General features: G+C 39.3%; 2 protein-coding genes across 2 annotated transcripts; both read left to right on the plus strand.

Annotated features, from left to right (window-relative positions):
* Window positions 1-1,092: 1,092 nt before the first annotated feature.
* LOC146478492 (uncharacterized) lies at window positions 1,093-4,095 on the plus strand. Its single transcript, XM_085112056.1, has 3 exons — window positions 1,093-2,164; window positions 3,044-3,338; window positions 3,812-4,095. The coding sequence occupies exons 2-3, from the start codon at window positions 3,053-3,055 to the stop codon at window positions 3,958-3,960; spliced, it is 435 nt and encodes a 144-aa protein (XP_084968182.1). The 5' UTR covers window positions 1,093-2,164; window positions 3,044-3,052; the 3' UTR covers window positions 3,961-4,095.
* Window positions 4,096-6,111: 2,016 nt separating this feature from the next.
* LOC146478493 (spermatogenesis-defective protein 39 homolog) lies at window positions 6,112-21,547 on the plus strand. The gene is made up of 20 exons (XM_085112027.1): window positions 6,112-6,196; window positions 6,362-6,396; window positions 7,061-7,287; window positions 7,673-7,777; window positions 10,188-10,361; window positions 11,057-11,139; window positions 11,254-11,322; window positions 12,074-12,166; window positions 13,109-13,142; window positions 13,493-13,595; window positions 14,468-14,495; window positions 14,646-14,719; window positions 15,771-15,861; window positions 16,472-16,606; window positions 17,020-17,061; window positions 17,850-17,939; window positions 19,681-19,767; window positions 20,816-20,905; window positions 21,041-21,145; window positions 21,373-21,547. Exons 1-20 carry the CDS (start codon window positions 6,143-6,145, stop codon window positions 21,391-21,393), a joined length of 1,740 nt encoding a protein of 579 aa, XP_084968153.1. The 5' UTR covers window positions 6,112-6,142; the 3' UTR covers window positions 21,394-21,547.
* Window positions 21,548-21,586: the final 39 nt, after the last annotated feature.

The following is a 21,586-nucleotide window of genomic DNA, read 5'->3' on the forward strand; positions in this document are numbered from 1 at the left end:
GTGAGTATTATGATCTCTTTAGCAAAGCTTTGCAGGAATTTTTTAAGTCAGATTCCCCCGCAACCCCCCCTCCCCTCCCACAAAACAAAATGGTTCATTCCTTATTCGATCACGGTCTATCTTCTTTGCAAATGAATTCAATTGTTCCACCGTAATGGAAGAGAATTTTCTTTTTGTGGAATGTAAATCACTTTTCTTCTCACTGAATTAAGGACGGTGCCTACTAATAAAGAAGTATTTTTGTGTAGTTTATGACTATGCGGGGAAAACAGATCTTAGCATAGGCTATGGATCGAAATCCAAAAAGAAATTAGGGATAAGCACGCATTTTTTAAGACATAATTAAGCAACAATTATTCTAAAAAAAAACGGTAAAATAAAAGCAATTTATTGGGTTTTTTTTTTCAAATTGAAGCTTTATTATCTCTGAAAAATGCATGGCTACCCCATATTTCTTTTTGGATACCAATAGCACTTGCTAAGTTCTGCTTTCTCCGCATGGTTTTAAACCGCGCAAAAATATCCCTGTATTAGTAGGTACCATCCATAGAAAACGAGAGCATTCTCGATTTACTGATTATCACAGGCTCGGGTCGCTGATACTTAGGGTGCGTTCGAGGGTTGACCCTATTCCGGAATATGAATACATACAATGATGACAAGAAATCCCTCGCGAAAGGCTTTTGGAGTCACTAGAGTATGAAACGGCTCTTTTGTTGCATGTGTCAGTGAAAGTTTGCTCAAATGTCTTCCCAAATTTACATAAAAAGAGAAATCTAACAGCTATTCCGCTTATTCTTATTCCGGAATACCGTCAATCGAGCGTAACCTTAAACTGAAGTATTTGGACTCCTCTAAAGATCGAGACAAATCAACAGTGAACACGAAAAAATGTTCAGTATGGAGGTTATGCGGTCCTCACCCACACTAAACGGTTGTTAGTTGCATGAATCACAACGAAAGAAAGTCTTGGATTTAAATTTAGTCTCGCTGATTAAGAGTTAAATATAACGCCATAAGAATTTCCCTTTACGACTGGGTGACAATCGGCCAAGCTAGGAGATCAATAAAAGGAAAGCAATAAAAACAAAAGCGACTCGTTCTAGGACTCATTGCTTTTCTGCACTGAAAACAAGAAACCAATTGGTAAATATGACTGACTGTTCTGACGAACTTCGTTAGTAACGAAGTGCCAAGCGACAAGGGAGATCGGTAGTCTTTTTCTTGGTTTCATACATTTTATTTTTGCCGGGCTGGAGAATATCGTTCATTAAGACCGAGGACTTCGTTAATAGAGGTTCGTTAAATCGAGGTTCCACTGTAGCGGAAATCGATGATCCGGTTTGGGCTTTCAGGAGTGCCAGTTCAGCTCTTAGTTAAGTTTGTGGAGACTTAAGAACTGTTTACTGTGGTCTCACGTTATGTCAGTTGACCCTTTCCGCGGCGGATCATCCGATGAGAAATTGAAACATGTTGAATCTCACGGGTATAGATGAACTGAGCATGTATATTTGCAGTTCAACTTTTTTAACACCGTCAATAGAGCTGTTGCTGACAGTTTTTTCCCAAGTTCTATTTTGAGATTTTTAAGATGCACAGTGAAATGTTTGTTTTTCTGCCTGTTTTTGAAGGCTGTTTTCAGTTAGTTTTTCCACGATATTTCGATTGTTTGCAGCGTTTAGGTCTGTTGACAAGGAAATATGTATTCAGCGGTTGCCTCGATAATCTTTTGTGTTTCGGAAATAAGTACTGCTTCAGCAATTTTTTAAATTAATAATTAAGGCAAGTGTTTTGAAGAAAGAGTTAAACAAAGTGTTCTCAATATATACCTGTATATAATGGCTTTTCGTGCTTTAGCGCGCGCTCAGTTTAATCGCGGAAATTTTGAAGGCCCGCCCAGTTCTAAAGTGAACCGTCATAATTTTTTTTGTGTTTCAATAAGCTGTTCTTCTGTCATGTATTTCCCATGTGTATACCTTCCACGCCAACGAACTAGAAAAATAAATCAATGGAGTCTATTTGTTTTTTAAAATGTGCTTTTCAATGCTGATGATATAAAAGAACGTCGGCATTTGGACTGCGCTCATCATTTCTGGAGAGAAACCTTCTGAGTGACGACTAGTCAGACGAACCTGCAGTACATCATCTAAACTTGAAGCTTTAGGTAAGTCACTACATCAGTTGATTTCAATGATAGATAATATTGCCTGCATCTTTGCAAAATTCTCTTCAAACTTTGTTCTTTTGGAAAACAGTCTGATGAATATTTGTTCCCAGATCCGGCTACATTCGGGATAAAGTTGAAAGCCAATTCTTTAGTACAGTGCTTTTTCCTCTATGAAATATAAATTGAACCAACTAAGCATTTGGTTTGCGGTTATACTCAGTACTTTTTAATGCATTTAGTAACCCTTTTTATAGTCAATAATCGAGGCAAATAATTAGGTGCGGAATTGTGTTCTGTAGAGTAGCACTTGAACACATAAATGGACTTTGAAGCCGACGGAACTTTACGAGTTTACTTCGTTGTAAACAGTGAAGACGTTTTAGTCTGTGAATAAAATCATAAAGTGTGTCCATTCAAATCGGAAAGTTGTTTCATTGTCCTTCTACTTTCTTTTCGTGCTATTTCCAGGAAATGGGCAAGCAACCACAACGAACACGAAACATAGTTTCAAAATGTAAATTACACTTTGCGATTAGTCGAACTCGTCCATCTTGTGGGCGAACTATCCATGAACCGAATTGGTAGGAACGGCATTCAAGTTAAGTAAGAAGATGAAAAATTGACCTTCGCGTGTAGACGTCCTCTACAAACCTTGGATTTGGTCATTTCACGTTGTTGTTTTTACAGAGGACGGCGAAGACATGTACCAAAACTATAATGCACGCGTAGGACCACTGTTTGCTCATTATACTTTTACCATTAACATTATTTTTACAAGTCAGTTAACAGTATCGTGAGCCGCTTAGGTAATGCTGAAATTAAAAGGCTATAGAAACCTTTCTCATAATTCTTGTGTCAACATTTACTTAATTGCAGCAACCAGATATGCGTTTGTTGGAGATACTGGTTTTGGTCGGAATATGTTTGGCTTTTGTCACAGCTGAAAGTGATACAGACACCGAGTTTGACGAGCTGTTGAAAGAACAGCCCGCGGATAAATCTTTCACAGAGGACGAGACTGCCAACACTGCAGAAGACGCTTCTCTGAAGGAAGACTCCAAAGAGAAACGTCAGTTTCGTCCCTTATTCCATCTCTCCATTGGTGTTCCAAGTAATGTCGGCAACAGCGCCTCTTTCAACCTTTGCTACTGCTTCAGACGTCGTTGCTATGGTAAATAATGGTTGTACCTTAGTCAGATCAAGTCTATTCTGAGAGGCGTTTCCAATCAGTACAACAGTTTAGAAGACGGTGAAACACATGTAACAATACAAAGCGGTGTAAGGAACACTCGCCCTTTCAAGGCAAAGCAAAGATAAATGATTGCTATTTCTTTGTGAGAATTTCTGTACGAAATAATGCTTGGTAAAAGTTAATCAAAAGTTAATCAATTAGTCATTAACATGTATACAAAGCAGCCATATATTTTTGAAGTCAGTCTCAAAAGTAACGGTTGATTACAAATTGATCCATCCACTTCCTCCCTGTAAGTTTAATTTTTTTTTCCAAGACTATCCTTAACTCGCTATGGTTTACCCTGTCGGTATTTGCCTTGATGTTCTAACTCAATTTACTGATAAAGCTTTTCTAGAATTGATAGATTTCCCCGTTATTTACACCTTGGATATGTCGCTTTTGTTTTTCAGTTCCCGGCATGCGTCCTGGGTTCAAAGGATGGATTACAGTGGGCCAATCCGGTTATGTTGTGATCAACAACTGGCTTTACTCTTTCTATTGGTGCAGCCCCAAGCCCGTTTATCCTCGTCCCTCTTATAGGCCTTCCCGCGCGGGATAAGCCAGAGTTACGTCACGTCACCACCGAAGACAGCATAAACTGGATAACTTCCGTTCTGTAGTCTGTACTTAGACCAATAATTTGTTAAATGTTATCGGTGTGACAAATAAATAAAAAGAAGTTATTGAAAGTGAACATTTATGATCTCTTTAGAAAAGCTTTGCTGGAATTTTTAAAGTTATTCCCACGCAATCCCCACGCCCCTCCCACAAAAGAAAATGGTCCATTCCTTATTCGATCACGGTCTATGTTCTTTGCAAATGGTTTAATTGTTCCACCGTAATGGAAGTGAATTTTCTTTCTTCTGACGTGTAAATCACTTTTCTTTCTACTGAATTAAGGACGGTGCCTACTAATAAATAAACAAGTATTTCTTGTGTAGTTTATGACTATGCGGGGAAAGCAGATCTTAGCAAGGGCTATAGAAATCCAAAAAAAAGAAAAAAAATTGGGAGTGAACACGCATTTTTTTAGAGATAATTAAGCAATCATTATTCTAATAAACAGTACAATACAAAGCAATTTATTGCGTTTTTTCTAAATTGAAGCTTTATTATCTGTGAATAATGTATGGCTACCCCTAATTTTGTTTTGGATACCAAGATCACTTGCTAAGTTTTGCTTTCACCGCATAGGTTTAAACTGCGCAAAAATATCCCTCTATTAGTAGGAACCACCCATAGAAAATCCGAGCATCTCGAGATGCGCAGAACGTATGCGCAGTAAGCAAAGTTCAGCATAAAGTTTTATATAAAAAGAGTACAAATTTAAAGTACTGGTAACTGGGTACGAGATTTGCATACACACAGCCCGGGACACACAGGCTATTCTTTGGCTAGTCCCTGTACGGCTTTATCCCGGCCCCTTGCGATAAATTCGTTTCGGTGACGTAACCAAGGCGAACAGTGAAAGACGCCAAATCAAATCTAACCTGACCTGTGAAACTAAAAATCTAATCTACATGATCCAATGTAACCGCTGTAATTTACAATACATAGGAGAGACTAAACGACGCTTAAAAGACCGCTTTAATGAACACCGTCGCACCATAGTTAACCCTAACACTAAATCTAAACCCACCACAGCCGCAGAACACTTTCTCACCGTTCCTAACCGCACCGCTAACGACATGCAATTAATCCCCATAGAAAAAGTCTATACTAATCGAAACTCAATCCAGCAGGCCAGGGAAGCCTTTCTAATCTCAAAAGGCAGAGCACTTCTTCTTTCACTTGTCCTCAATATTTGCGAAGAAATTTGCAAGCTTTTTTCCTTTTTATTATTATTATTATTATTATTATTATTATTATTATTATTATTATTGTTATTTCATTTGCTCCATCTTTTATACTGTCAATCACTTATGTTTTACCTACAGTGCTTGTCAAATTACTTGGGACAGATCTCGCTACCCTGCCCTCTCAATGTTGGCTCACAAGTTTGACAAGAACAATTGCCGAAAACAACATTGAGAGGGGCGAGAAGAGCAGGAGAGGGACATTTACTGCTTGGTTGTGAACTGTCCCAAGGGAACTCGACTAGCACTGTAGTTCCGCTATTATACAAATACTTGTAATATAAGCGTATGTCCTAATGCAAATTCTCATTGTACCTGAAGAAGGCTGGTTTGGCCAGCCGAAATATAGAACACTCTAAAACCTAATTCTACGTTGTATCGATCTCTGCTTCTCTTATCGTACGAAATGGATTGGCTGAGATGAAAAACAGGGAGAGGCCTAGGAACAAGGCAAGGCTATTCTGACTTCGGCCACCCAGGGGTAGCTGAGCACTGGGTCGGGAGGAAGGAATTTTCATGTTGTAAACTTTCGCCCATGAAAATCCCTCCTAGCGACTTATACCCCTGGGTCTCCGAGGATGTTACGGTCCCGCAGAACTTCTTGATTTTGCGTTTTGTGGGGTGGGGTGTTTAGCGGAGGTATGGGGGGCCGCCGATTTCGAATCGCCTTTTTCCCATTCCCCTCCGTGGCATCACTGCTTCTTCGCTCAACTTTCTTCTTCGGTCAACATCCCGCCAGCTACGCAGATTAATTAGCGTCACCTCAGCATCCATGGATAGTCTCGCTGTTCCAGAATACTTGCGTTTCTATAGAGAAGTTGTCCAAAAATATGGCGAACACAGAAAACAGCTGAATATGAATTCGGAGACTAGCTGTGACACACTATGTTACCAGTTACACAAAGTGTTTGTAATCTTGCGGAAGTGCTCAACATGGCGGTAAGGATTATTTGTAGGCATGTCGTTTCCTTTGATGCGTTTTGTGCGACAGATAATGCCAGTTAGCAAATGGGAGTTAGGGTTTATAAAATAAGAGGAAGAAATTAGCTTTGCAGTTTGTTTAATTAACCTGAAATTGTGTTTCATGCGTTTTATTTCTCCAAGTCTCGAGGGCTCAGTTTTCGACAGTTGGAGAAAAGGTGAGTAAGGAACTATCTACTTTTATTTGGCATCTGTTCCGTACATGTACATTGAAAGTACATCAATTATTTTAAATTTTAGCTTGAGATACGCATACAAGAAAAATGGGACGTGGATTTTAATGAAAATGTCGAGCTGGCATATAATCTGCGAGCAGCTCGATGTCAGTTGCAGTTGTTGGTATGTGACGTCATGGCGGCCATGTTGGTGGACAGGAACAATAAGATTTTTCACCTCTGGGAGTGAACTTCCATTTTTTGCAAACTATGTGAGCAAATTTTCTTTTGTTTTGTCCACCAACATGACGGCAGTGGAAACCACCTAGTCCAGCAGTGGTAATCCCTCCCCTCCCCCGGATTTAGTGGAGGGGGGGGATGGGGGGGGGGTGGGGATTTTTCAACATTGTCTAACCCAGGGGTTGGGCATTAGTCTACCTTAGGTCATTTGACATCCTTGTGTTTTCATCTCACACATTGTTTGCTTAAATTCCTGCCCCCTCTCCTGGGCCAAAATGCCTACATGTACTCTCAAGTACTCAAATGCTTATTCTGAAGGACAGATTTTCAGCTTCAATCAATAGCTTTTCATGCATGTGGACACAAATCATATATATTAATGGTACCTTCACACAAAGATACTATAATGTTTTGTATAATTTTCCAGTGAAGAGGTGTTTGATGTTGAGGATGAGGATGACAGGAAACCTCGTCGCAATCCTTTCCATGATGAAGGAGATTTTGGAATCACTGACTCTAGTTTCACTTGGGTGAGTCAAAAAGAGGTTGCAGACTTTATGAAGCAGTCTCGTAATCTGTCACTCAGTGATAATGATGATGATGAAGGGGACCTTGGAGTGGCCTGGGGAGGTGCGCAGTATAGCATCAGTACAGGTATGTACTGAGTTGATTTGCTTTTAGTGGTAGCTTGGGCTGCCCGGAGAGCTGCTGCAAATATCTGCCTACTGATCTGTTAAAGACAAAAATTGTGAGCATTGTGTTTACATGAGTTTTGCTAGTGAGTTGCATCAATGTCGCAGCCAATGCTCTCAAGTTGGAAATGTTCTGCTCTGTTCTGTGATCCCCGCTGTTTTCTTCACAGGCAACATATAGCAATTTGAAAAATGTCTAAAACAATGTATCATATTTTTTGATTTTTCTAGCATGATCAAACACATTGCAAGGACCAGCAATGTAAGATAATCCAATGTAAGATAATACTTTTATACTCAGGGTAGAAGTCTTTCAACTTTGTGTGATGTTTTTTTTTTTCACAAAGGAAAGCCTCGCTCAGGCTCAGATGCCCAGTCAGCACGGACACGACCACAGCCATCATCAGTGTCCTGTAACCTAACAGCAAATAAACAAAATACCTCTTTTGAAGGTATGATACTAATAAATAAATAAATTAAAATGCTATATATATGTAATACTAAAATGCTATATATAATTGTATAACTGACTTTCGTCGACAGGCTCATGTTAGAATCACAAGACTAGTGCTCAATCCTACACTAGTAACTTTCATTTGAATGGTTGTACTCTAGATAGGATTTCATCCATAGACTCAAACATTAGAACTTGTTACATTGTGCAGCATAATACACAGCACCACAGGAATGTAATGCTCAGTAGCTTTCATTTGAATGGTAACACATAAGGATTTTATCCACAGACTCAAAAGTTGGAACCACCTTGTACAGCATTAACAGTACCACAGGAAAGTACTGCTCAGTAGCTTTCATTTGAATGGTCACACTTGAAGATTTCAACCACGGTATTAAAAGTTAGAAGCACCTTGTACAATGTAATAAACAGGACCACTTCTGCTTAGGGACCGTTCATTTTTTATGAGTATGGGGGGGCTGGTGGGATTTGGTTAATTGCCACTACGAAACTGTATGACCCCCCCTAGCATGCAATTTTTTTCCACATGGCCCCCCCCAAGCAGAAACTATTTTTTTCTGATGACTCCCCCCCCCTCCCGCCCAACCAGAAACAAATCATACTCCTAACCTTAGCAAAACGCTTAATATGTACTGTTTATATCAAAGATAAACGTTATTGTTACTGTGATTTCTTTACAGTACTATTAAAAAGTTACCGTGCTCTGCTTAGGTAAAGATTTCTCTTGTTTAAAAAAAAAACGTTTTATTGATAGCAACACGTTTACGGCAACAGCAAACCCTAAATTTCCATTTAGATTCTTAGAGGAACTATAAAAATTAATCAAGCAAATGTTTAAAGTGAAATTACACCCCTTCGAGTAGAAACATATAATACACATACAGATCTGACTAACAAAATATGGATCGAAGCATACCAATCAACGATTACGAGTCATATTAAACAGAAACAAAAACAGCGGACACAATATATCAGGAGCGTAGGTAAGGGTTAGATAGGGGTGTTTGTTGAGCGCCGGAGGCACTCTCACTAGGGGGGTCCGGGGGCATGCTCCCCCGGAAATTTTTGAAAATCTAGGTTCCCAGAAACCTCATTTCCTGCATTTTCAGACCCATTTTAGGCAAATCACAAATTTGTTTTACAGCAGCTTTTTAAGCTATATACATCATTTCTTCGGCATAATTGTCTCAACTTTAACAAGAAAGTTCAATGTACATTCCGCGCCCTGTCAAGTTCTAATAGCTATTCGATCTGCTGATAGTCATACACCAAGCTGGTAAACTGCATCATTCTCGGGTGTAGGCCTTCAAACAAATTGACTATCTCATCAAGATTGACAGGCATATCATATTTGATATGCACTAGAACCAGGGCAGACATTCTACTCTCTCGCATGGTACACCTCATGTAGTTGTTCAACCTCCTCATTGTGCTTTTTCTTCCGCCATTATTGATCTTCAAAGGGGGTTCGTTCGAACCCCTCGAACCCCCCCCTCCTACACGCCTGGATATTAAAGTACTGCTATTAAAAATGATAGTTACAAGCTTTTCTGAAGATGGCCTACGGCTCAGATTTACCGTCAACTGAAGTCACCAACAACAGTTCTTTTATTAAAAACTAATCTGGATGTTCACACTAGGCATACTACTTTGTCTACAGATACTCCTGGGTTCAAATAATTTACTAATCAACAGTCTTTATAAAAGTGAGTACTATTAAACAGAACATTAAACAATCTATTGATATAGTTCCGAGTACAACCACTTAATAGAAAACTACTCCCCCACGGATGATTCAATAGTGAGACTGTTACGTTTTTATATTAATTTGAACTTGTACAAACATAGGTTTCTACTTCAGTTTATATTCATTATTGCTTTTCCAACAGATATGCTTCATTTCCTCAGTTGTTGTAATATGAAATGCAGATTTCGACCTCAGTATGGAAAAGAAATTAAAAGTGGTTAGGAAAATCGTATTAAATAAAATTGAAAAAATATTCAATTTCTTCATCTGTTTCTGTGTTGAGCCACTTTTAATTTCCCCTACTAGCCAATTGTTGCTGGTGACCCCCCCTCTTTCACTAAATTTTTTTTGGTAGCCCCCCCCTTTAGTGACATTATTTTTCTCGTGGCCCCCCCCCCCCCAAATCCCACCAGCCCCCCCCCCCCCCATGCTCATAAAAAATGAACGGTCCCTTAGTAGTTTTCATTTCAGTTGTCACACAATGTAACCTGAATTTCAGTTCTTTCCTGGACTTTGCAGGTAGGCCCATTGTTACGTCACTTAGGTTTTGATTTTGGGAATACAAGTGTCATACAATGCATGGTGACCTGCAGAGAGTTTTCGTTTTGTTAGACTGAGAGGAGAATTTCTTTCTATAAAGGTACCAAGGTGAAAGCTGTCCCAAAACGACCTCCTCAGCCAACTTCATCTGTGCAATCAGTTTCCGTTTCCACACCATCTTCCCATGTGTCAGCAGCAGCTGTCAGAAACCAGACGGCAAAAGTACCAACTACACAGGCAGCTATACAGAGTACATCTTCCTCAATTAATGATGGTAAACTGTGCGACTTCATACTAGCAACAACAGCGAGCTCACCTTAAGTGACGGTTTAAATCTTTTGCAAAGCTGTTCTGTCTTCAAACTGACTAAAAATAGTATTTTTTTAATGTCCCACAAAGAAGGAGATAGCTTAAGGGATAGCTCAAGGGAGGTGCAATGTAGGGAGTTTGAGGATGCGAGAGTGGTGTGGTGGAGAAAAAGGAGCAGGTTGTGGAGAGAGGAATGGTTCACTGAGGGGTGGGGCATGAGAGTAGGGGTAGGATGTATAAAGGGGTAACTTTTAGAGAGGAGGGGAGCACTGAAATGTGTGAAATTGGGAGAGAGATGCTATATTGTGAGACGGGGTGTGTTGATAAAGGGCAGGGAACAGAGATGGAGGGAGATGTATTGAGATCGATGGGAGTGGAAATAGTGTGAAGGATGGCTGAGCTGAAGTGGGGGGCACAGTGCAAGTACATAGGAGTTTAGTTTGTAGAGGGGTGTGGTGCAGGTAAAGGGAATGGTGACAGGGGTGATGGGTGGGGATAGAGAGCCCTGTGTGAGTGTGTTGAGAGCAGTAGATTGTAAATGGGGTGAAGACAAGGACAGGGTTTAGGAGCAGAAGAGAGACTGTTGAAATGTAGTGAAGTCTATGTGGCTTGATATGTGAAACCTAACTTTTAAAGATTGTGATCTCCTGTCTCCTGCAGTGATCAGCAACACCCCTCAGGTATCTGTCACAGAATACAACAAACTTCAGGCTGAAATTCGACAGCTAAAAAGAGACCTGCAAGTAAGCAATAAGATGAAAACTTAATAGTCATGTTTTTGGTTGTCAGATTCAGACAGGTCTTCCCAGAGGTGCTTTGCCTAATTATCATTAGTTAATAATTGTTTTTCTTTTAAGGTGGCAAGGAAAGACAAATCAGTAGTACCATCAGTGCAAGAAACTGTAAAGAAAATTATTCAAGGGCAGGTAGGTGACAACATGTTAAAATCAGGTATTTCTAGATAAGTTGACCATCGGCATCCGTTGGTCTTGAAAATTCATCGAATTGTACCTGAAAAGTCCAGTTTTCAGGAGGCGCTGGAACAGTGCCTGTGACTGTAGAAGCCCACACGGGAGTGACAGTATCTGTTGCACAGGCTGCACTTGAACTGTAAATCAGCAGGTGTTGTCTGTTCTTCTTGCATCTTGTACACTTTTTTCAGCTGTCTGCCTCTGCTTGGCTTCTCTCCTGCGCAGTCCTGTCTCCGCTGCCAAATTTTCGGATCCATCAACGGCTCGGAGAGGGGGATCTGCTACATGGGCAACAGCTTATCCTATCTAGATGTCACTATTAAACAGGGTCCCTGTCGCATGTATATTTTTGTAAAAGTTCTTTTAATTAAGTAAACCTTTAGTTTAAATAGAAATGTATAAAATTTCTTGCATTTAGGTCAGCAACATACTTGTCTTATCAATTTCCTACACTTGTGTGAATGTTTTGATCATGGTCAATATTTGGGTCCAGTCGTGCTTGGCCAGCAAATTTAATAGCTGCAGGTATCAGCAACTTTGATTGTTTTTTGTGGCAATCAAAATAATGGATAAAATCGTATTGCAGTGGTGGACATACCTGATGATTTTTTCCAATTAGTGCAGCAAGCATATAAAATCTCCTAATGATGTGTAACTGACTTTACCAAAGGCATTGAGATCACAATTTTTTTTTATGTTTTTGTAGCCCTACACCCTTGAAGTTTACAAGTCCCTTAAAGATAAGTTATCTCTTCTTGATTGTGCCATTAAGATGCATGATGGGAATGCCATAACTGCTGTAAGTGCTCAATTTGTTTCTGTTGTATGTATTTTAGCCATTCTAGCCAGTAGTGTTTGATGTACCTCTTTAGAACACCAGAATTAAGGGGCCGATTGGGATTTTTTCAAAGAGAGGTTTGTCACTCAATGTGAGCTCTTTTGGTGGGTCGGGCAGGGTGAGGGGGTTGGAAGAGGGGTGGGTGGGGGGGGGGGGTGCTCAGGAGGCTTGCTAAATCGGGGATGGTTGAAAAAGTAGGTTTTAACATAAGGCAATTCTGGTGTGCTTTTAAAAACTCTAATTCCTTACAGACCTTACAGGATGGGGGATTGTACCCTCTTAACCCCAACCCCCCGTTTCCCCTGAAGTTTACACACAGTGTCTGACTGACAAGCTGTGAACATGTTGAATTTTGAGGCTGATGCATTACATATAGACATCTCATCAGTCATGTGCCATTCAGCCATGTACAATCTAATGGATCAGAGAATTATCTCTGCAGTGTATGTTAAAGTGCTAATTAAAACAAGGAATTCCCCACGTACTGAACACGAGCCCCTAGTGAGGAAATGGGAGATTACACAAGGCAAAGAAAAAATGTTTGACCTTGGAGGGAATTGAACCCATAACCTCCCGATTTGATCATCTGTTGCTCCACCAACCGAGCTACAAGGCCAGACGGGAGCAAGCTGTGGGTGATTGCAGTGGCAACTGCGGTAATGCAACCACAAAAAGTTAATTCTTAGTTTATTAGTTAATTCTCTGATCTATCATTTGTGTCCTTAGTGCTGGGAGCACGGCATTTGTTTGTACCCTTCATGTAAAATCTGAACCTGGTATTGATGCACTTGTTCCTAGTAGATTCATAAAATAATGTAGCCTTTTCATTGTTCTAAGAAAAAATGTCTGAAATTATGGAATTGCAAGATCAGATAACTGACTGAGTCTTCTTTTTATTTCCAGGCCGTCTTGTTTCTGAAGAAAACAGTTAAACAATGTGAGTATCCGTACTGATCACTGTCAAACTACCAATTGAAACCAAAATTATGAAAGGTGTTCATCATTGTAGTTTGAAATGGTAGCTGAGTTTAATCGTTTGTCTCACATCTGAGTCACATAGATGTGAATCGCGATGTTTCGACTTCTATACTGCTAGTCTTCATCATGGTGATGGTGTTGACTGATTGCAAAACAGTAAAAGTATAAGTTTTTTGGCAAGGATAATACTTGCAGCAGGAATGCTATTTTTTTCAATTTATTATTCATTCCAATATCAAAGGATAAGGACAGATTGTAATCTGATGCTGCAGACATTTGCCTAAAGGTGCCATTTTCTCTTTATTTTAGGGGTTCTCCACGATGAGTTAAGGACACGCCCTAAAGCTTTACACCATTTGGCCAAATACCTTAAAGAACATTATGATTACATTGAGCTGACGGAACTTTATAGGTAAGTTGACCCACTCTCATTTTCAGTCTAATTTTTAGTGTGTTTTTATTGTATTAAATATTTTAAAAAATGAAGATTATGCTGCTGGGAATTCTTCTAATGTTATATGGAGTGAGGGTGCCTTAACTGAAATTTCTGGAAGAGTAATGGGCATTTCCTAGAGCCCCAAATTATACAGGTTAGTTTCTGCCAACTCTCCAAGTTTTAAAACAAGGGAATTATTGAGGAAAATGTAAAAATAAATAAATGTCAATGATCTGAGCATGAGACAAAGAATTCCAAATTGAGACAAAACCATTGAACACTCTCCGGCCACATGCTAATCAGATATTCTAACTACTGAAATACATCTTTGTGCTAAAGAAACTTGGCTGTGTGGGCCTCTTATCCCCAATCTCGTTTCTGGGGTCTCCCCTCTCTCACTCCCTGGGACATGAAGAGGAGATACCCTGGGAATGAGGTTGTCTTATCATCTGTGCTAAACTTTCTTCATTTTGAGCGACAATATTCCAACAACAACAACAACAACAACAGCAACAAGAAGACTTTATTACCCAATTAAAAAGTTATTAATACATTTAGTTGATTTTGAAATATTGAGGGTTTCTTAGCATTCCAAGCATTCCAAGCATTCCAAGCTCGTTTTCAGGCCAAAAAACTGTACATTAAAAAATAATTTATTGACATTAAAATAATTCTACATGTAAGACTGTTTTTTTGGCTGAATTGGAGATCTTCCAGTAATATCAATAATGTTAATAACCCTTTTTGGTTTGGTGTAAAATGAAAAGTCCATTATAAGTCCACAATCAGGATGCTCTTCTGATTCTAGATTCTATCAAGTTTGCTTGATTTTTTCACTCATTTTTCAGATCCATTGGTGAATATGAAAAAGCAGCGGTAAGGTTATGGAAGCTTATTGAATCTTAAAGACCACTGATGAGTTTTTCCTAACATCATTGGCTGTGCAAGCTGTCTTTTGTAGATTTTATTTCGAAGTTAGCCATATATGGGTACCGGCAACTCCCAAAATATTTCATTTATTTTCAGATGCTGCAGTTCAATCAAGCCATCAAATCGAAAAATCCTGGAGTAAGGTTAACCAAGCTTAAATACATTCTCAGGTGATTACGTTTATTTCCATTTCTTATTGCTCATCATTCATACAGCCCATAAAGTGTATCCTATGTATCTAAGGGGTTCCATGTTTTTCTCTGCATTAAAAGTGTTTTGTCTCTTACCTGTGTAAAAAGTTCTTGACTCTCATCACAACAGAAAATGCTTTAAATAACCTGCCAAACCTGCTTTTAAGTAACATGTCTCACCAAAATAAAGTAAAACAACAACAATGAAGAAAAAAAAAACTTTGTTCATGTGACAAACTTCCTGCATACTGTTAGGATCATCTTCAGACCGTGACTTTGGTCCAAACCTAGACCTGGAGACAGAGAGAGACAGACATTAACGGCCTTCATGGCCAATATTAGAAAAAGAGATCTCACTAGCTTGGTGGAGAACAACTTTTGTAATGGCAACTGCCCCACGTGCAGTTGCTAGATTTTAGATGCCTTTAGATTGTAGATTTTATAGATACAGATTTGAATTAAGTAAGTATTAATTACTGAATATGTATTTCATTATTGTATATAGTTATTGTAGCCTAGGATTTTATTGTTGCAAATTTTAAAGATTGTTGTATGTTTTAATTAGGATAGTGTCCCTGATTAGGAAGCCAATTATAGGCTAGCTAGGAGATTGACACTGAAATAAAGTTATTATTATTATTATTATTATTATTATTAATTTATTATTATTGTTATTGTTATTGTTATTATTATTATTATTATTATTATTATTATTATCATTTGAATGTCGATAAGTGGTGTATTTTCTTTTTCCAAGTATACCTGTCTCACTGACTGAAAAATACATCTAGCATTTATTCACCAGGCTTAAAATTTATTCATCTCATTTCTTTTTCACAAATTTAGTTCATCGACTGACACAATGAATGCCCAAAATATTCTCATGATTCTTTGAAGGTGTTATTACGTACTGCAAGGAATCCAGCTTTTTAATGTCCGGCTTTTCACCTCGCTTATCTGTATTTAACTTCTGTGGAGAAAATTAGGTTTCCATGACCAAATTAATCGATTTGTTTTATTTTGTTTGTAGCCATTATTTTGAAGGTTATCCACAACTTGCTGAGCAAACAAATTATTTGAAGGAATACATCAACTTACTCGAGCAGCAATTACTGATTGAGGTAAAGTGTCAAATGCAATTATCCTGCGAGCAAGCTCGCTTGATAGGAAGAGGGCTTGCTCGCAAAAGTGGGAGTGAGTCTATATGCAAGTATCTTTGAGTTATTGGATTGTTTTATCATAGTGGTTTTCATTTTTTTGGCCGTAATCCTACCCTTTGTCCAGTTTGTAAGATAAAGTTCACGCGAAATCCAGACTAGCTTCATTTACCTGATGTGAAAAAAAAAAGGTACAAAAACACAGGAAACATCTCATGAGAGCTAAATAGTGGGTGATCATATCGTTAATTCTCATGACCTCAGGAGTTGAATAAGCATTGATATTACAAGGAGAAATTTGATGTTGATCACTGTCAGGGCTTAAAGGGTTAAGGGTTGACTTGTAGCATGCAGGTCGTTTGAAAACGAATACAAATGAAGAGCCCAAGCTTTGGTCTGCGAATGCCTACTGCCAAATCAGCACTGCCATTTTTGAAGATGGATATAGTCTGGAGTAACGCCAGACCATCAATCCATATTGGAGAGTCCTGAGGAGTTGGCTGCTTTGATTGAAAATCTAAATAAAAAGCTGTGGAAACTTTTGTTGGTATTGAGTTTTTTCTTTGCATTTCAGGATGAAGATTCCAGAGCAGAACTCGAGAAAAAGAATCACTTGTTGGTTGCACATCCGCGAAAAGTCCCCTTACCACTGTGCTCTGTAATTGTCACGCTGTATTACTGTTGTCGTTATCACTTCGGAGAACCCGAGGTACCACAATTTTCAAAACTGCTGTTTTGATAGTTAATACTGTTACTCTTTCTGTGCGGGATTCACAACTGAGTATTAAAATGTTCAATTTCATGATTCAAAATTTAGAACCACCTGGTGTAGCATAATAAACAGTACTACAGGAAATTACTGCTCAGTAGATGTCATTTGAATGGTCACACTTTAGGATTTCACCCAGATTCAAAAGTTAAAACGATCTTGTACAGCATAATGAACAGCACCACAATGAAGTGCTGCTCGGCAGCTTTTAATTATACTTCAGCATATTATTCCCAGAATTGAAAGTTGGCATCTTCATTACACGAATCGAGGTATTTTCTAGCTACAGGTCCAGTTGTTTGACTGCGCAGATGACAGTTGTCTAATTAACTCTTTTACTTTGTTTGTCGCAGAACCTTTACAGTAGCCCCTTGGCCATTCGCTCTAAGTTTAAGGTATGTAAAGCGAGCTTTTCTGGTTCTAAATGTTTTTGACAGTGAGAGAAATTAACTAGAAAAGAACAAGAACGTAACTTTTATGAAGGCGCGGTGGTGTAGTGGTTGGCGAGTCGGACTTATCGATCGGAAGATTGGAGGGTTGGTGGTTCAAGGCTAGGTTGGTCTCTTCATCGCTGTGTTGTTTCCTTAGACGAGAGACTTTGCTACACGTTTTCTCTCTTCACCCGGGTACCGGCGACATACTACTGGGGGTAACCCTGCGATGGACTAGCATTCCATCCCAGGGCCGGGGATAGCAATAGACCCTTCTCCAAAATGGCGGCAACAGATTTGAATGAGTTAAAATTGAACTGAATGAAAAAACTGATACCAGCACTGGAAAGAGCACCCTTGCAAAGTTTCAGCAAGTTAGGTGTTATATCAGCTTAGGAAATATAAGATGAAATTTGACAAATTTACAGACGTTTGTATGACTGGGGGTAAACGTCATACCCCCAGTCATGCAAACGTCTGTAAATTTTTCATTTTTCAACTTACATTTTCTCAGCTGACATCACACCTGATATGCTGAAACTTTGCTGGGTTACTAAAGTAAAAGTGCTCTTTCTAGTGCTGGCATACGTTTTTAATTTTAACTTATTTGAATTTTCGGCCGCCATTTTGGAGAAGGGTCTATTCTCCTACTTGCTTCATGCTACAGAAACCGGGTTAAGCTCCGTCCGGGGGGGGGGGGGGGGGGGGCACTTAGGCTCACAAAAAACTGAAACTCCTGAAACTTTTTGCAGTTAACTGACAAGCAGTACGAATGGACGGCCTTAGCTGCCCGGGCCAAGATCAAACAGTGGAAAGGCCTGGAACAAATGTTTAGAGCAAAGGTTTGTAAGAAGGGTTAAGAGGGTGGGGATAAATTGAAGGTCATTTCATTCTATGCCATTTCTCGCTCAATACCGGTGTAGTGGATAGGCGCGTTGGTGTTAAGGACGGTGCCTACTAATAAAGAAGTATTTTTGTTTGGTTTATGACTATGCGGGGAAAGCAGATCTTAGCAAGGGCTATTGAACTCCAAAAAGAAAATTGGGGGTAAGCACGCATTTTTTAGAGATAATTAAGCAGCAATTATTCTAAAAAAACATTAAAATACAAAGCAATGTATGGCGTTTTTTCAAAATTGAAGCTCTATTATCTCTGAAAAATGCATGGTTACCCGCAATTTTCTTTTTGGATACCAAGAGCACTTGCTAAGTTCTGCTTTCTCCGTATAGTTTTAAACCGCGCAGAAATATCCCTGTATTAGTAGGCACCACCCATACTACCCACTACCCACTCCTTTCTATTTTATCTTCTTTTTTTACTACAATGTAGATATAAAATAAAGAATTTGTAATTAAAACTAAATAGACAGGTGACCAGGCTTTTAGCCAGGATTTTGAAAGTGGGAGTCCAAATTTTATGTGGGCCGAAGGCCCACATAGCATGGCGCCGCACGCGCCATGCTCTTAGGGGGGTCTGGGGGCATGCTCCCCCAGAAAATTTTGAAAAATTGAAGCCTCTTAGACGTGATTTCCGCGATTCTGACAACTGTAAACGTCTTTCAATTTACCTATTAAACCGCTGTTTTTCCTTGATAATTTTACTAAGCTATCGTTTCCTCAACTTACTTTGTTTAACATTAAATTATATTTGGGACAGGAACTCCAGTTGTTATTAAGAGTGATTAAAATTTGAAGTTGTCAAGCCATGATTTACACGAAAGAACAGATATACGTGGCTTTGTTGGTCGAACTGCATTCTGGTCTACAAGTGCCAGTCTCCCAATCTCAGAAATGCATTATCTATTATTATTTTCAGTAAAGAACTTTAATTTATGTGTTGTGAAGTCATCATTTACATTCAGACAATTGGTAGCGCAAAGCCTAAGACCTTTTCGAAGAAAACAAATCTACTCAATTACAACTGTAAGTCAGTTTAATAAAACAATATAAGGCCTAAACTGTCGAACTGCTTATGGGCCTAAATTTTGCATTATTTGGATTTTATATTCTTCGCGGTTGGCAGTCGAAAAATACTCTAGCTGCCTCGTAGTCGACGTCTTCAATTGGAATCCCGGCGTAGACAAGACTCATATCCTCATAAATAATCACCAACGTGCGTATTTATTTATAGCAGCCGGCAAAGTAGCCTGGGGACGACTTCAGTGGTAAGCCAATATAACTGAACAGCGGCTTTGCCTGTGAAATCGCTTCGCTCAACTTTGATTCATTTGATCAAAACAGAAAGGAAACTCGCTCAAAAAGTGCTAATATAGAAGAAAAATACGACAGCAACACTAAAACAACTCTTGAGAGCAAAAAGGAATGTAATTTTTTTAAATTTATAGACAATGTTTTGTTACATTAAGCACAGAAGTTCGTAAATGGCCGCCCAAAACAGGCCGTCGAAAATCTCCCATTTCTGAGAAGTGGCCGTCCTTTGGACGGCTGGACGGCCGCCTGGCTAAAAGCCTGGACAGGTCCGCCAAGACTAGCTGCCTGCGGGTCAGTCCAATTGTAAATAGGTAATAATTAAGAAAATAAAGATTGTTGTTGTTGTTAGAATACTACTTCGTTTTGTTTTCAGGGATGGTTTGGTTCAGTTAAGATGAAGTCTGTCATTGGGTTCAAACAGGTGGTCGAGTTACTTCACCAAAATGGTGCTCCTGAGCAGGTACTGAAAGTAATAAGGTATAATAGATTGCGGGTGAAGGATAGTATTTTGTGAGCAGGGATGGCACAGTGGTGAGAGCACTCGCCTCCCACCAGTGTGGCCCTGGTTCGATTCCCGGACTCGGCGTCATCTGTGGGTTGAGTTTGTTGTTGGTTCTCGTCTTTGCTCCGAGAGGTTTTTCTCCGGGTACTCCGGTTTTCCCCTCTCCTCAAAAGCCAAATTTCTAAATTCCAATTCGATCTGGAGAGTGTCCCAATAAGTGCTCGGCGCTAAATACTATTTATTCATGTTTTCACGTGAAAACAAGAAATTTCACCTCGCAATGTCGCTCTTGTAGACAGTAAAATAGTTTGGGTGAGTCTATCCGCAGTTACTTAAGCGCTTAATTGTTCCTTTTTTCTCGCTCTCGCTATCTGATAGACTAGTTAGCCAGGGCCCGGTTGTTCTAAAGCTGATTAACGCTATTCTACGGTTTTTATTTCATTAAAAAGTGTTTTTGAAAGCTAATTTTGAGCTAGTGATAATTCATAAAGAAAAGTCCAAGTCAGACATGAGTAACAAAAATCTTTTTGAAAGGTCTTCATTGATTAGTAGTTAAACTAGAATCGGGCTTTGAACAACTGTGCCAAGGTTTATAAATAGGTTCCGGGCCAACCTAACGCTGGGATAATTCACCGAGGGATATAGGATAAGCATTCCACCCGGGCGTGGGAGGAGGGGGAGGGGGGAGGGGGGGAGGGGGAGGGGAAGGGTAGAGGGGTGGTCGTCGCATTCCTCAGTTGATTCATGCTACAGAAACTGGGTTAACTTTAGGCCGCGCATGTTCTCCCAGTCCGGCTTTTACCTGGCTTGTTGAAAAATGCATGTTGCTTTCTATTGCGAAGTATCCCCGATAAGAGGATTGAAGTCACCTTGTCTACGGCAAAGTGTGTAGCATGGCAACAGGTATTCTGACAAGAAGACTGCGTAGGGCGGATCGTAGATTTACACTTGAGTGATTCACTGTCTAATCTTCCCTCCTTCTGACTTTAATCTGTCTCCTTTACAGGTCTTAAACACGTACTTAAATTTGATTGACGACCTAAATGAAAGACTCTCCTTGGCGACAAAGATAAAATGTCATAATGCGGCAATTGAGGTAAGAGCACTTTAATCATTACGCAGCTTAAGCCTTGCAATTATAACGTAAAGGATCTCATTTATATGCCCAGTATTAATCGCTCGGTTTAACCTGGGTTTTTTTATTATTAATTTATCATCGCTTTTTCGACAGACTCTAGTTGCCATGAAGGACAGACAACAGCTTGACAAATATAGAAGCCAGTTAAAAGGAACTGCACCAGAGCAAGCTAAAATTACCGAATACATGAACAACTCGGTAAGGGTCTTTTTGTGTTCGAGAGGCTTTTAATGACTTGTCTAAAGGGGAAAATAGAAAATACATTTTTTCCGTTTGCTGTACTTTGCTGTTTGCTGTTCCATTGAATGCAAGACGCAATCCAATCGATCGTTGCCATATTTTCCTCATTAACCTTCAAACAGGCTACCGTTCTCAATGCATTTATATTTATTGACTTGTCTTTCTTATTTGTTTTTCATTTACAGCAAATTAAATGGAAAAACTGAAGTGGCAGCCGTCAACACTAGATATTAAAGACCCCCAATCAAGATGTTTCATTTCCCGGAAGAAAATTTAGAATTTTTTTAAAATTTAACAAAGAGAAAAATCTCTTTTATCATATATCTTTTTAAATTAAAATGCTGATATAGGTTTGTATTAGCTATCTGGTCTTTGTGTTGTCTACCCTCCCTCCCCACA

The sequence above is a fragment of the Pavona decussata genome, unplaced genomic scaffold, assembly GCF_977016875.1.
Source record: "Pavona decussata unplaced genomic scaffold, jaPavDecu1.1 SCAFFOLD_64, whole genome shotgun sequence".
NCBI classification, from domain to species: Eukaryota; Metazoa; Cnidaria; class Anthozoa; order Scleractinia; family Agariciidae; genus Pavona; species Pavona decussata.

Coding starts and splice junctions, on each gene's coding strand:
- LOC146478493 (XM_085112027.1), top strand. CDS start 6,143: ATGTTACCAGTTACACAAAGTGTTTGTAATCTTGCGGAAGTGCTCAAC. Junction 7,288..7,672: donor GCAGTATAGCATCAGTACAG/GTATGTACTGAG, acceptor TTTTTCACAAAG/GAAAGCCTCGCTCAGGCTCA. Junction 14,496..14,645: donor GTGAATATGAAAAAGCAGCG/GTAAGGTTATGG, acceptor ATTTATTTTCAG/ATGCTGCAGTTCAATCAAGC.
- LOC146478492 (XM_085112056.1), top strand. CDS start 3,053: ATGCGTTTGTTGGAGATACTGGTTTTGGTCGGAATATGTTTGGCTTTT. Junction 3,339..3,811: donor CTTCAGACGTCGTTGCTATG/GTAAATAATGGT, acceptor TTTGTTTTTCAG/TTCCCGGCATGCGTCCTGGG.